The sequence below is a fragment of the Brienomyrus brachyistius genome, chromosome 18 (genome assembly GCF_023856365.1).
Source record: "Brienomyrus brachyistius isolate T26 chromosome 18, BBRACH_0.4, whole genome shotgun sequence".
In the NCBI taxonomy this organism is placed as follows: domain Eukaryota; kingdom Metazoa; phylum Chordata; class Actinopteri; order Osteoglossiformes; family Mormyridae; genus Brienomyrus; species Brienomyrus brachyistius.
Genome location: NC_064550.1, coordinates 7,776,775 through 7,791,904, shown reverse-complemented (window position 1 = coordinate 7,791,904; position 15,130 = coordinate 7,776,775). Strand labels below are relative to the sequence as shown.

At 37.6% G+C, this 15,130-nt stretch overlaps 2 protein-coding genes across 6 annotated transcripts; one reads left to right on the top strand and one right to left on the bottom strand.

Annotated features, from left to right (window-relative positions):
- Nucleotides 1-584: 584 nt before the first annotated feature.
- Nucleotides 585-9,096, bottom strand: nars2 (asparaginyl-tRNA synthetase 2, mitochondrial). Of its 3 annotated transcripts, none has more exons than XM_048984284.1 (14): nucleotides 9,034-9,096; nucleotides 6,812-6,921; nucleotides 6,130-6,250; nucleotides 5,660-5,800; nucleotides 5,170-5,250; nucleotides 4,852-4,955; nucleotides 3,095-3,227; nucleotides 2,124-2,222; nucleotides 2,007-2,044; nucleotides 1,842-1,908; nucleotides 1,489-1,626; nucleotides 1,008-1,105; nucleotides 877-903; nucleotides 585-789 (listed from the first exon to the last, which is right to left on the bottom strand). In XM_048984284.1, the coding sequence occupies exons 1-14, from the start codon at nucleotides 9,079-9,081 to the stop codon at nucleotides 645-647; spliced, it is 1,350 nt and encodes a 449-aa protein (XP_048840241.1). In that variant the 5' UTR covers nucleotides 9,082-9,096; the 3' UTR covers nucleotides 585-644. The 3 variants fall into 3 exon arrangements, 2 of the variants coding, with proteins under 2 accessions (XP_048840241.1, XP_048840240.1); XM_048984283.1 differs by lacking the exon at nucleotides 9,034-9,096 and adding an exon at nucleotides 7,737-8,397; XR_007383530.1 differs by lacking the exons at nucleotides 585-789; nucleotides 877-903; nucleotides 9,034-9,096 and adding an exon at nucleotides 7,737-8,401 and having other exon boundaries at nucleotides 1,838-1,908.
- ddias (DNA damage-induced apoptosis suppressor) lies at nucleotides 8,813-13,724 on the top strand. Of its 3 annotated transcripts, none has more exons than XM_048984282.1 (5): nucleotides 8,813-8,930; nucleotides 9,347-9,416; nucleotides 9,680-9,841; nucleotides 10,302-10,410; nucleotides 10,503-13,724. In XM_048984282.1, exons 1-5 carry the CDS (start codon nucleotides 8,918-8,920, stop codon nucleotides 12,420-12,422), a joined length of 2,274 nt encoding a protein of 757 aa, XP_048840239.1. In that variant the 5' UTR covers nucleotides 8,813-8,917; the 3' UTR covers nucleotides 12,423-13,724. The 3 variants fall into 3 exon arrangements, 2 of the variants coding, with proteins under 2 accessions (XP_048840239.1, XP_048840238.1); XR_007383529.1 differs by lacking the exon at nucleotides 8,813-8,930 and having other exon boundaries at nucleotides 9,136-9,416; nucleotides 10,503-12,888; nucleotides 13,078-13,724; XM_048984281.1 differs by lacking the exon at nucleotides 8,813-8,930 and having other exon boundaries at nucleotides 9,136-9,416.
- The last annotated feature ends 1,406 nt before the right edge of the window (nucleotides 13,725-15,130 follow it).

Below are 15,130 nucleotides of genomic sequence, written 5' to 3'. Positions count from 1 at the left end.
CAAGAAAATCATTCAAAAAAAGAGAGAAACCCATCTTAACAGACCTGATAAACTTCAACATGTAAAATACTCAGACCACCGCAGTTAGAATAGTTATGGTGCAGGTGTTTGACAGACCTTGACCTGAAGTAAGTCAATCAGCAATGCTAAGTTACACGTTTAGCCATGCAGATAGGCTATGTGGTGTCTCTCGCAGGATGTGAGAATACTATATGTAACCTGTGATGCCCCCAACCTTTGATCTCCCACTATGTGACCTCTGCCGCAGACTTACTGGATAAGAGGCGATGACATCTGATAGCCTTTGCCATGCTTTCAATATAAGATATAAAGTTGGGTATTAATATTTCATTATGGACTGAAAAATAACCTGGTTTAATTATAGCTTTGTGAGGCATATGGATTTTCAACTTATGCTTAAACATAAGTCATAAAACCAGAGTTTTAGTGTCCAGTGTTTAAAAAGTACTAAAATTGGACAGAATTATTTAAACTTTTTCTTAGAAATACCAATCAGTTTTCTTAGCACAACACTGAAATAATTTAACTAGTATTAACTAAATCAAAACAAGAAACTAAACACATTAAGATGAAAGTTTCCTTTATTTTACATTTGTTAGCAAAAATGTTTATGTAATACACTTTTACAGTCGACATGAGTGAGAAAATCTAGGAAATGGGATCACATCTTTAATATTGTTCACTCCTAGAACACACTGCAAGTAGCGTTCAAAGCCCATTCCAAACCCACCGTGAGGAACTGAGCCAAACTGTCTCAATTCCAAGTACCTGGGAAGAAAAACAGCAGAAGGCCATTCATTTAAAAAAAGGACAATGAATACAACATCTTGGGCCAATTTTATTGATCATTCTTACCACTGATATTGCTCCTTCATGTCAGCACTGCAGAATAACAAAAGTTATTATTGTAGCAAAGAAAAGTTCAAGTTGTAAAGAAATACTGAAAAAAGTATAATGAACTGAGCATCTCTGCAAGGAGGGCTTACTTTGCTAGCCGTGCCCCCAGGAGCCGCTCCCTCTCCTCTCGGAGAGTGCCCCCACACAGCTCTCCCACCCCTGGCACCAGCAGGTCGACAGCGGCCACCTGGACAGTCACGCCGGGAAACAGAGCAGAGGAAACGAAAATAAAAAAGCAGCTTAACCGAGAGCACAAGAAGCGCGTGGTCTGACAAACTGAGAAAGTAACGCCGATAAACTACCTGCATTAAAACTAAAGCAGCTCAGAACATGCTGCACCAGCACGAAGCTCCCAGTGAAGGGAAGCTCAGCCTACCTGAAATAACTACAGTGTAACGCGAAGCACCCCACCGTTTACATAAATCTAGAAAAGTTCATTTGCATTGGAGCTGGATATGATTTGTGAGGCCTACTTTTAGACAGGACAGATGGCTAGGAAAAAAAAACCTATAGATGCCTTATTTTATTAGAGGCTGCTCAGTTTGTCATTGTCATTGTGGGGTCCCTTACAGTGTGGCGGGGCTCGTCGTTGTTATCCCGGGCGTAGAAAGGCTTCAGCTCATAGGGGTAGTTGATGACGAACACTGGGACGTCACCACAGTGCTTCACCAGGTAGTGCTCGTGCTCTTTTTGCAAATCGCAGCCCCACTGTGAGAGACATAGACCGAGAGACACAGACCGAGAGACACAGACTGAGAGAGTTCAGCAAACAAGACTTTAATACACGAACCCAAAACATGCCTATCTTTTTTTTATTATTACAAAGAAATGAAACAGATTAAATTTCCAGTATGACTGATTTTTTTCCTGTAACATTACGATACCAAAAACAGCAGATCAACAGAAGCAAATGCAATACCTGCCTCTGTTTTGAAAACAAAGTTCTCAGAACTACGTTTCAGCAGGTCAATGGCTTCACTGTAAGTGATCCTAAAACAAAAGCGAGGCGAAGGTACTGCGTCATCAAAAGCTATGGGGTACAAAAAAAGCATTATTACAGAATGCCATAGATAATACAATGTACTTACACCTTGAATTTATTCTTCAGCATGACATGTAGACTGTCCTACAAAGGAAAAACAAAATGTTACAAATAAAATATGATACTGACAGAGCAAACAAAGTTTCCAGTTAAATTTCCTTACCCAATGTCCAGGTGCAACATACTTGTGAAACAACTGTACATCGTCTGCACATTTATCAAGAACTCTCTCTGTGGTCAATTTAAACAGATTCTCCATAACCTGCAATGGAAGTAAACAAATAAAACATTTTGGAAATGATATTTCCTGCAGGGTATACCTACTATTTGAAATTAAATACATACTATCATGGGATAAGACTCGAAGCTAATGCATATCACTTCTGCCTTGCCCAGTCACATAAAAGAAAAAATATTATCTAAGTCTGAAGGCCCAAAAATGTTTAATAAAACTAATTCCTCTGCAAATGCCAAATACTCGGTTATTTCTCAAAACACAAACAAGCCTATCCCAAACAGGCTTGCCATTAGTATATTAAAGGAAGTCCCAATCCTGTAGTTTTCACTGGCAGCATCCTGCAGTTTGCACTCCAGCTAAGCTATCAAATTATTCTTGTTCGAGACCCAATAAATAATTCAAACTACTCTAAGCCAAGTGCTGGGAATCTATTTTTAAGCTCACTACATAAACTTCATTTGTATTTGCTCAGGAATTTGTGCAAAATATATCCACTATATCTATTCCACTGGAATCTTTATCAAAACAATAAATTAATAACTGCTTATGTGCTAAAAGTAAATTCTGTTTCACACTCGGGAAAACAAGTAAAATTTAATCTGAATTCCTTGACTATCACAAATATAAATTAAAAAGAAAAACAGCCCTACATTTATTTTAAGTAATTTGTGGTTCTGAATTTATTTAATCAATCGTAGGCAACTAATGCAGTTCCCATATGAAACAAACAAGAAGCAAACAGACTGACTGGAACAGGAGCTGAAATCAACTGCTGGGAAAAAAATTCAAAATTAGCATGCAGTTTGCTTGGCCCACTGAAGCTCTTAAAAATTGGACCATTGTAACCTTAGGAAAGCAAAGAGCAGAACATCTGCACTAAAAAGTACACGGTTTACCATCATGATGTCCTCCAGCGACTCTGTGAAAGCGATCTCAGCTTCCACCATGTAAAACTCTGCCAGGTGGTGTCTGCTTTGAGAGTTTTCTGCTCGGAAAGTCGGGCCGAACGTGTAAACGCGTGAAAAAGCCCTTAAAAGGAAAAAAAACACACATCCACGTCAATATTTATGGTCAGCCTCACAACAGCCACACTCTGTGGGCATTTAATTTTTCCTAAAATGAATCCGGCTGATTTCCCCATGAGAATGTATCTTTAGTTAGACAGAGGGAGTGAAATTGTCATGGGAGAAAACGACCGGCCAGTGGGGTTGTTAAATCACTCTATCCATCTCTCTCATATGTGAAGATATTAACTGAGGCGTCGTGGTCCTTCTTGTGCCGGTAAAGCTTAGCAGACCCTGACATCTACCGTGATCCTGGCTGCAGGACATTTTTGTCCCATGACATGTCTCACCAATAACAAATTTTACTTCTCATGTTCCCCTCTGTCATCATCACATAGCTCTGTAGGAACTTCACAGTGGAGTCATTAATTGAGTGGGATAAACTGCTGAGTCTCCTCCGAAACGAAGGGAAATGCGTCTTCAAAGGTTTACTTCTGCTTCATCAAAATCTTGTCTAAAAGCTTGTAAAATTAGGTACTGCTCTCAAAGCCAGAGTCAATTTCAGGGTAAAAGTTAATTAACAACTGACTCTGCTACTTCCCTTTCAATAGCATTCAGCATAATATGTAGCACCACAGCTAATCTTACCCATCCAATCCTGTCTGCGTCAACCACCCACGCCCATTACACTGACATTTTAATGTGCAAACAGGATCTCTGTCTAGGTAGTAGAAAATTTGAATGAATGAATTAAATAAACATGTTTATAACCTGAAATAAATAAACCTTCCATGCAATTCATGCATTCATGCAAATAATAATTGACAGCCAATTACTATAGGATATAATACTAATCTTCATTAAAAAACTGATTCAACAAACTGCTTAGGGTATGCTGAATAAAAAAAAGTAAAGTCACCCATTCATATTCCTGAGGGTCAGGGGCAGAAAATCCCAGCGAAAGTGAAAATAGCGCAAATAATATTTGGACCCGTCATTAAAAATGCTAAATAAACAGCACAGAAATGTTTAAAAGTACAAGAACCGTGAGTTTCCTCAGTCACGGAGATGGCCAACACATGACGCTGGTCGACAAGACAAACAAATATTGAATAACATTAATATTTACAGTAGCAGTCAAAAGCCACCTACAAAGGAGAGCGATCTTGTCGCATCACATGACCTGACCAGCAGACCTAAACACAACAGAAATGGTTTGGGAGGAGTTTGATCAGAGAGTGAAGGACAAGTGGCCAATGAGAGTTCAGCATATATGTGGGACTTCCTTCAGGACAGCTGGAAAAGCATCTCAGGAGGTCACCTCACGAAACCGGTTTTAATCAGTTGGGGGTCTAGAACACATTAAATTCATATATAATATTTCTTATGGTGTAATTCAACATGGACCTCGAACAAATCACACCTCGACCAGCCTTCTGGACTGAATTAAGTCCATGTTCCAAGGTATGGCTGTACACACTATTCAGATTGACTACTGACACCTATGGGCAGACTCCTGCAATTACACACAGATCTTGCTACATTCTTCTCTACTTACAGTAAGCTGCCCACCTGCCCAAACATACATCTGGCCTCATGCATTTATCACTGATGGCACTTCTGCCTCCCAGAACGACAAGCTGACTCACCCAGTCATGACCTCTAGATGAAGCTGTCCAGAAACAGTCAGGAAAGTCGGGATGGAGAAGAAGTGCACCTGGGTTTCTTCCGGGTTTTTATCCTGACCTGAGGGCTAGAGGTCAGAGTTTATGTTATTAAATATCAAACACAAGCAGAAGAATGCTACGGAAGCCATGTGTACGGAGCAGAACACAAAGCAAGACCGGCTGTAATCAGCAGGCATGTATGAAAGCGACAAATTCCAGATCAAAATGCACGTTCGTGTTCGTGTTGTGTTGTTAGAAACAGACTAATAAGAATATCAATAAATAAATAAACTTACTCACTTCAACCTTAAACAGTTCACCAGCTCCTTCACAGTCATTTGAAGTGATGATTGGCGTATGAACATGCAAAAATCCATTCTCCTAAAAAAAAAAAAAAAAAAGACTTGTGCTAAATATGCAAGCGTGTTAAACGGATGGATGGATCTCATAATAAATCGCAGTACTAAAATAATACAAGAATTCAGTTTTACATCATTACAGTGTAACTCACAACTTAATTATGATTCAAGAAGTTTTGGCAGAGCATAATAATCCATCCATTTTTGTAGCTGCTTAGCTAAGCAGAATTACTATGAACAGCAGTCTATGTCAGGGGAACAGCAGTCTATTTCAAGAGAACAGCAGTCTATTTCAGGAATGCTAGGCAGAGCACATGATGGGTAGTTTAGCAATTAGAGACACTGGCTAAAACACTACCTCACACATTTTACACAGTACCAGCAGAATACAGCATTTCCACTGACACTGCTGACGGTGAATAGATCCTCACCTTAAAAAATGCCTGAATGGCAGATGTGGCCTCACTCCGTATCCTCAGCAAAGAGCTAAATGTGTTTGTTTTACAGCGCAAATGGGGAAACTGCCTGATGTATTCCATATCATGTCTTTCCTTTACTTTAAATGGAAAATCCTGAAAAAGACAAATATGTCAGTGTCCATAACAGAGATTTATTTTGTGTAGGGCAAACTTACCAAACTCTTCAACAGACTTGGTGAGTCTTTTATAAACACTGATAATCTCATCTTGTCTCAATATCTCTTAGAAATATATGCTATGAAACGTTCAAATTGATTCAGGTCCTAAGTGTTTCATTTTGTGATTATTTTGAGACATCTTCAGTTTTAATCCTATATTTGGTGATACTGCAATTAAACAAAATCTGTTTTAATTAAAACAATTTGTGAGTAAGGCCGTGTCCTATATCGTAATGTCCCCAACCTGCTACAAATGAAACTTACCAAAGGGTCACACTGCCCAGCTACCAGGATCTGCTGTGCATGGAGCTCAACATTCTGCTTTTTGTGAGAACTTCTTGTCAGACTTCCAGAGATTTGCACAGAACTTCCAAATGTAAGATTCCTAATTTTTAGAAAGACAATATATATATATATATATATATATATATATATATATATATATATATATATATATATGCAAATTATCCAACAAGCAAGAGGTTAGATAAAAATTATGTACTGGCAATTTTATCCACAAAGTCACATCACAGTAAATTCCATATTCCACAGTCCATGCATTAAGATCTAAAATTCATCATTGAATTACAATTCAGTACAATGATATTTTGCAATAAAAAAATTCTTACAACAAAAAAATAACTGGTATATAATGGCAGTTTGACCAATTTGGAAGTAATGTACCACACCCTTTTCCTTATAGAAAGAAAATTTTCAGGGCTTGTGGAAAGATGACAGCCACAACGATCTTGTAAAACAGATATATTTTTTTTATATAAATTCCAGATGTCACTCTACTTTTATGAAGTAGCTGAAAAGCACAAGAATGTTTAAAGCAATGCATTTCCATATTTTGAGCAAGGCTGTAGCTTTTCAACCAATTTGCTAATTCTCATAACTTGAGTCTTCTCAATAATCCCAAACTAATCATTCTGAAAAGGCGCACTTGTCATTCAGTTGTGGATCAGCGACCACTTGGAGACTCTTCTTCGAGCTGCCGTCATTGACATCGAGGAAGAGAACATTCTTCTGTGCTCGAACAGATCGGACCCAGCCCTTGGATGGGGAAAAATAAACAGGCAACAAATCTGCATATAAACCCTTCCATTAATAATTAAATTGTTCATTTCCTTAACTTTACTATTTTACATTTTAAATTAATTAACAATCATTCCATTTAACTTTAAATTAACGCAGGACCAGACGTGTCAGAGGGGCGTGGATATCTTGGCAGATTCGAGGGAGTCTTCAATACAACAAAAGTGACATCACTGCTCTACAAATACTACCGTGGGGGACCCGACCCCCCCAGTCCAAGCCGTCAGGGAGCCCAGAATCTCCAGCTATGACCCCCCCCCCCCGCTTATGCCTGTTTACAAGTGAACCAAGAAACCCTATCGGAAAATAAGCACGTAGATGTGTTATTCAAGCGATCACAGTAAAGCACATTTATATTACATGCATTTCCTTTGTTTCAATATTTCAAATACTACGTGGCTTAGTGCACAGCCCAAAAGCCACCCCCCAGCCAGTTTCAGTGGATGCCTGCATTTTACAGTAGCTCCATGAGTTTTATAGTCCAACAAATTAATGCATATCTCTTCATTAAAATATTTTTTTCAGGTAGAATTAGAAAGCTTTTGATCACACTGTTTTTTTTTTCAGAAAAGCTTTCACTATATAACCTGATTAAAGGCCTCCCTCTTTTCCTTAATAATTTATTAGTATGCTAATACAGCATACAGCATAATACAGCAACTCGTAAACCAATTAGTACCATAACAGAATACTTACTTATGTTAAATAACGTGTACTATAACTCAATTATACACCAACAAAAATACAGCGTTACAATAAATGACATGTACTACCTGTATTTTTACATGATTTCCGACTTCATCTCCATTAAGCGCTTCGCAAATTCTCAGTTTCCTAAACGCTATATGACAGCAATATTTGAAGTTGAAGAATATTGAGCCACGGACACATGACTTTCTCCTGAGAATATTTACAGACCCAACTTGTAACATTCTTTATACTTCCTAGTCACTTTGTTGTTTGATAGATATTATTTCAAGTGCAATCAAAAATACAGAATTCTCTAGCACTGGCTATAGCAGAAATAAAAAATCTTGAGTTGTTTCATCTGCAAACTGGTCACGCATTACCTACTGTGCGAAAGCCGAACACTTCCTGTTTGACATATACCGTAATACACTGTGTTGAAGGACACCACAATTAAACAGGAAAAAAATAGGAAACTTTCCTACGATTAGTGTCCTCAAAAATCCTACATCCTCTGTTTTCATTGTAAAGTATGGACAGTGCGTTATTTTACAAACACTCGAATCAATTTGATTTATTATATATTCGCCATATAGCTGATATTTACTTGGAAAGTATGGTGCTTATTGGTACAACGCATATCCTATACATTTGACCTTTGTTTGTCCTATCGAAGTTTTCTCATAATTTCGGCGAACAATTGAGCGATTATTTTACAGGGGTCAATCCGCAGCTTTCTCCTACGGATAACCGTAAAGACACATACTTTATTCTTCTACTTCTTGGAGTTATGGGAGGGCGGCAACCAGTTTACAGATGCATTACCGCCACCTACTGGATCCGAGTCACGACTTTTTTTTTAAACTGGAGAAGGCACACTGGTCTTCTACTTTTAAATCGAGGATATTATTCAAAATCTGCTCGGAAAATACGCATCAGGATCCCTAATTGCGTTTGAATTATATAAAACAGAAAGTGCAAACCAGGTAGAAGGAAATGTTGTATTGCGAAGCTGTGTGACAGGGTGAGGGCATCGTTGAAGGTGAAATCTGCCTTCAATCAGTGACTGATTAATTCACAAGAACTCCAGCCACCTTTAAGCAAACCCAATACTTTCACTTGTATATCCTGGCAAATTTATATAGCTCTTTTTCCACTGCAACTTGTGACAGTGCATTCTTCGTCTAAGGGATCGCGAGAGTAAAAAAGAAGGGGGGAATTTTGAGCTGGGTTGCCAACACTTACGAGTCTACCGTAGCATTCACGCATGAAATCTTACGGTAAATCTATATTTTTTCATTATAAACCTAAAATTGACTACATCAAAAACCTTGGACCTTTGCAATCACTAGAAACTATTTATAAGTTAAAACTGTTACGTGCATGCGTGTCTTGCGGCGGTTTACGCTGATTGGTCCATTTTCGTATCATGGTCGATTCCTGTGATTGGACAACAGGTCCTCTCAAAAATTTAAAATACACTAACCCGGAAGCAGTTTTTATTTTTAGTTGTAAAAAGTTGTGTTATTCGTTTGAGACAACTAGATTTTAGTTATTAAAATAAGCGCAAACATCGGGCTGTATATTTATTCAGATGACCCTGTTTTTTCTTTTATTTCCCAGTATTAAATTTTTTTGGTTATAATGACTTTTTTTAAATTGACTTTTCTAAAATGCTATGTTTTGTCACTTCAAGATTCATGTGTTTCGTACCCATGTTGTCAAAACTGTTCATCCAAGTTACACCGAAACCAGACAGAGCAAAGGTAAGTAAAGCTGTGAATGCAGTAACTTTTGTAAATGTTTATTTCTCATTTAATTTTGTGTTTTGTCTGAAAGTCCACCTTTATTACGATGGATTAGTTGTTAATGATGGCAGACACGTGTCTTGTAGGTTCAGATTTATTAAAAATGGCATACATTGTTATAATTAAATGGTTTATGTATTATTTTAGCACGTGGACTACAATGATGTATATTTACTGTGATGAATATCTTCATTCTCTTTTTTTTATTTTCCTTATAACAGATACAGATGCCAAAAATGTGGATTCGCATGTGAGATCGAAAATGTCAGTCACAGATATAAGTTATCGCTTAAAGTTGCAAGAGACTGTGACATATTTGGATTGACTCTTTTTGGTAGCTGTTTAAATCCTCACTTTGGTGCTTCTGCAGATTGTCTGCAAAGGTAAAGCTGTGATTTCAATTCATTTATAATACACCCATCTATCTTCCATCTGCAGTACAGGGTTGTGTTGGGGGGGCACAGGGCATAAGGCAGGGTTGTACCGTGGATGGGATGCCATTATGCTAAGTACTGAAAGTCACACACTTGCACACTATGGGAAATCTAGAGACATCTGGAGTACCTGTAGGCAACACAAACACATGGAAACACCAGACACAACACCAGGGGTGGGAATTGAACACACAACCTTGGAGGTATGAGATCACAGTTGGCATCATGCTGAAGTGAAATTTGAAATAACGCGCGTCCCATACCTTTGTATGTTTTAAAGCATTGATCACTGAATGAAGTTTAAACCTTCTGTGTTTTTTTTCCTTCAGAAACACAGAACATGGTTATGGTAACAAAGAAAGAAATGTATTGGAAGATAATGTTAATAGGTTTTTTTTTGTGTCTGTAGACTGTTGGAGGAATCAAAGGCAGAATGTTCACAAACTGATGTGCAACAATTACTTACCAAGGCAGTGGATGACTGTTTTGTGGGAAGGTGCTTTTTATTTGGCATAAAGGTACAAGTGCTTAAAATTGGTTACAAAGAATGTGTACATGCACAGCTTAATATAAAATAAAGTACAATTGCAAATGTTCTTTCTCCAAACAGATGCCTGACTTTGACGTAGATGGATCCACTTCTACAAGTAATAGCTTTTCTTCCTCACTGAAAAGAATAAAGATCTCAGGAAGCTTCATTGCCAGCCGAATGATTTTGCCAAATTCAGCTGTTATCAGCTGCTCTGTTGTAACCTATTTTAAGAAACTTTTTCAGGCAGCTCAGCTTTCAGAATTCAGTGTCTCACAGCAACCTAGGAAATTATTAGATACCCAACATCATAATAGTACAATACTTAATAGCTGTGAATGTACTTTGGCCTCACATGGAGGATCACACTCACAGCGCACCAGTGGAACCCACAATGACCCAGGATATTTCCAGCAGTCACTTGGAATAATAACATTTTTAACAGAACTTTCTTACTCTGAGCCAGATGGAAGTGCTGTGGTTGATTCATCTAAACAAATAACAGAAGAGCGATCTAGGACTGAGATGCCTAATCCATTGTGCTCTTGCTTCTGTTCCTTAGACACGCAGGGGAAATGTACACATAAAGAGACATTATGCAACTGTAACTTTGCAGTTTTGGAAGGGGATGGTAATGCATCAGTTGTTTTATGGGAGGATAAATCTTTCTCAGATGTCTCGGGTGAATTTATTCTTAAAGCAGGCAGGAGTTCAGAAGCATTGACTGAAAACAATGTCTGTACTTTAGACAAGGAAGATGCTAAGCTAACGAGCGTAATTCATATTTGTGAATCGCGTGTGCCAGTAGTGTCTCACAATGGAAATCCTTCAGATTACTCATGTAATTCGAAATGTGATGTTTTGTCCAACAGTGAAGAGAATACAAGCAAGGAGACTATTGACAAAATTCAGTCACTAATTCCGCATTCATCACTAACCCAACAGAGAAATGAGAATGAGTTGGCAAGCATGATATTAAGAGAGCCTAAACCGAATGCTCTGACAGAGAACAGTATTTCACATCTCAGTTACTGGGATACATTTCAGAGTGAATGTATAAGTAATGTTAAAGATTACAGTGACGAGTCCACTAATATGGATGACGGAGCAAAAAGACAGACCAAATATTTTACTAGTAATTGCTCAACTCAAAAAGAACCGGACGGCAACAATGTTACTATAAAGGACTGGAAATGCAAAACGGAAGCGATTCCACAAAGAAGCATCTCTTGGCTTGAAGACGTTCCTAATTTCTCACTTGACCTGTTTAATGGCTATGAAGAGAGCCACGTTCATGGAGAGGAAAAAAGCAAAGGGCTAAGCTACAGGAATTGCTTATTTGTGAAACAGAACTGTAATGGAACTTTATGGGCAAATCCAATGAAAACGAAACACGACTGCAGTTCGAATGTATCTGAGCCAGACTTATCAGACTCACTTGAATTTGTTCCTTTTTGTCAGTCAACTCCTATTTCAAAGAATCCTCAATCTCCAAAGACAATTCAGTATAAGAACAAAAACCAAGTGCAAAGAGACCATCTATTGACCAAATTCCACCTGAAGAGACATTATGATGATCGTAAAACACAGGACGCAGATAAACGTCTAAGGTCACCGAAAAGTGACTCTCAGAATCTCCTTCCCCCCTCCATGCACAAGATTCCACTTTTGTCTGTACATGAAAGGTTAATGGGAGGCATGAAATGTGCATGTAGCCATGAGAAGGGCTACACAAGAGTGCATCTCAGAGATCTGGATGGGAATTATCAAAGAAAATCAGACCCTGCTCACGAAAAGATGAATAAGACTGAAGCAAAATCAAACCACTCGCATTCTCTCTCAAGGTCAGAGAAGTGGGACTGTTCAGAGACGGTGGATATGAAAAGATCCCATGAATGCACCGATTTTAAACGTACTCCATATAGTGCTGATATTTCCAGCTTCACTGCTGAGAATAGCAGTATGTTATGCAACTGGTCTGTAGACCTTTTTGCTGACTGATGTAACATTTTCTTACCCTACGAAACAACACATTAGGCCGTAATGGAATGATTGTAAGCTATCATGTAAAGTATGTCATTATGTGCCTCTTTTGCCAGTAATATGCTACGTGATTTTTGTAAGAACAAATTTTTACATATATTATTTTAAATGGTTCCAATTCCCTACTAATTTATAATTTTACTAGGTAATGCACAAGGATTTTTTTTTTAAATGTTACATTTTCCTACTTATAAAGAAAAAGATGATTATAGATGATTTGAATGTTGATTGGCTGAATATGTAAATGAAGCGTTTGAGTTAATACATTTTCAGCTGAACTAAGAACATTTACATAATATTATTACTCGTATCAGTGTATAAACACACTTGACCCATAGATTTGTTCTAAATTTCTAAGCAATTAGACCATCTGCTGCACTTGGTGAACTAACGGCAAAATTGGAGTTTCCTCGGTCCTGCTAGTGTAAGTACTGTCATTCTTTATGGATGCTATTTTTGCTCTACATGTAGAGAAATCTCTTGTGTATGTACTTATTAATTTTTTTATGTTGAAAGATAAAGTCCATCTTCTTTGATTTAACTGTGGTGTGTGAGTGTCTGAGTGAAAGAATCCTTTGCATATGTAAGTAAAATATCTATATATCTTTTACAGGTACAGTACTAGGCTGAGGCTAATTTGGTGATTTCCATCATGTTTTTGTACCAGAACTACAATTATCAAAATTGTTGCATTTCCTCTCACGATAATTTTACTCCTTTGTTGTGTGCTGTGCATAACATAAAATTTCAACTATATTCAGTTGTTATGCAAATCCTTATCCATTTCACATTTTGCGGACATATTGTAACAGTGATGATCTGGGGGTGTTCCACAAAGCAGGATTTCTTTCTTAGCCGGAGAACAAGGTGGTTTTAAAGTAGCCAGGGCTAAATGCACTTACATTTAGCTCAGAGCACCTTAAATTTGACAAGTTATCCAGCTAAGCAAGAAGCCCTGCTTAATCTAACACCCCTGGAACTGGTGAAATTTTTAGAGAAATCACATTAAAATAGAAGCAGTGTAGTCTAGTGGAAAGTTTCCATGGAAATGTTAACATGGGAATTTTGGGATTTTATAATGCACTGCAAGCCGGTGGTCATTTTCTGGAACACAATTTTGTAGCTATTTTTGGTTTCTGTTTTTTTTACAGCTTTACATGTGTATGTATTTGATTCTTACTGGATGAGGTGAAAGGCCAAGCTATGATAAATCCATCTTTTTTGTTTTAGTTTTAAAAATAAAATTGAACTAAAATGTAATACACAGTGGGACCCCTGTATCTGCAGTTTCAGTAGCCGTGGTTTCAGTTTACCGCAGTGCAAAATAAAAATCGGAAATTTCTAGAAATAGTTTGTAATTTTCAGCCTGCATGTTGAGCGAGCGCAGGCTGTAACATGGTGAAATCCATCAGCCCAGTTGCACCCAGTAAATGACTAACTCCCATTGTCTTCCCCACAGACTCTTACTTTATAATCAATAGCAATCATTAGTAAATTACCATATGCTACATTTTGAGTATTTGTTTTTTGATAATCCAACCCACTGTTATGATAGACTTTGTAATTATTAGTAACAGAGTGGATTGTAGAATTTTAAACTGCTTGGTTCAATTAGGATATATTTCTTTGTACAGTAGGAAAACGACCAAGAACAACCTACATGTCAGGTATGAAAAGTCAAAAATGAGCCTAAAAGCAAATTCTGACAGTCTCTCCAAGCACGAATGAAATCCTACACCGACATACAGTATCATGTTGGTCTGGCTAATAAAGAATGATTGACATAACAATTATGTTTCCCTATTTCACAGTTGTTAGACTAGATGGGCGCCATTTGCTGTCCCATCTCATTCTGTCTGATTTTCTTGGCTCCTCAGCCGTTCTTCATAGCCTGTATATGTATATATGTGAGCTCTGTGTTTTTCCAGCCCAAAAAGCCTTTCATATCCATTACATTAAAACAGTTTGTCGTCACCACTCCTGGAATGTGACTAAAGCTCCTGCCTAGCTTTGGACATCAGATTGACTCAAACTGCCTCTCAACACCATTATATATATACCATACCATATATATATATATATATATTATATATTATGTATTCATTTCTTAAACAATAATAATAATTTCTTCAGCTAATATGGCAGCAACAATAAATCCATCAATATTTCTTCAGCTGACCCTTCCTTTTGTGCATTTTCAGGGCTCATTTCCGTAACAGCAGAGGCCCCCTATTGATCTGTGTGAGAAATGCACTCGTAACACTCATAAGTACCCTTTTTTCTACAGATAACAGAACTCAAGTATGACAGTCAGTAATTATTTAAATGCATTCCACAGCTGTGTCCCTAAAGAGGAGCATTTGAAGCTTGTCTCTACATTTTTCTTTAATAAAGTCCTGAAAGATATTTATTTTATGTCTACTCGGGTTTAAAGCCGACAGAATGTTTGTAAAACAAAACTATATGCTTATGCTGTAAAGATAAATCAGTGTCTGCTGTAGTTCATCTTCTACCTTCTCATATAAAATACATTTCAATTTGAAATGTATAAAACCTTTTAATTTCTGTGATTTTGAGGCACATTTCTGGTCATTCAGGCGCCACCTATGACCAAATTCCCCCTCTTGACAGGGTCAGCAGGTTTTGGGTGAAAGTATCCTGGTACA

What these genes read in the sequence shown, in the direction of transcription:
- ddias (XM_048984281.1), top strand. Translation starts at nt 9,295, where the DNA reads ATGACTTTTTTTAAATTGACTTTTCTAAAATGCTATGTTTTGTCACTT. An exon ending in CGAAACCAGACAGAGCAAAG is followed by an intron (nt 9,417 to 9,679) that starts GTAAGTAAAGCT and finishes TCCTTATAACAG; the next exon opens with ATACAGATGCCAAAAATGTG. An exon ending in GCTTTTTATTTGGCATAAAG is followed by an intron (nt 10,411 to 10,502) that starts GTACAAGTGCTT and finishes TTCTCCAAACAG; the next exon opens with ATGCCTGACTTTGACGTAGA.
- nars2 (XM_048984283.1), bottom strand. Translation starts at nt 7,895, where the DNA reads ATGTTACAAGTTGGGTCTGTAAATATTCTCAGGAGAAAGTCATGTGTC. An exon ending in CGCTGGAGGACATCATGATG is followed by an intron (nt 2,223 to 3,094) that starts GTAAACCGTGTA and finishes CTTCCATTGCAG; the next exon opens with GTTATGGAGAATCTGTTTAA. An exon ending in CTGGGGGCACGGCTAGCAAA is followed by an intron (nt 904 to 1,007) that starts GTAAGCCCTCCT and finishes GTTATTCTGCAG; the next exon opens with TGCTGACATGAAGGAGCAAT.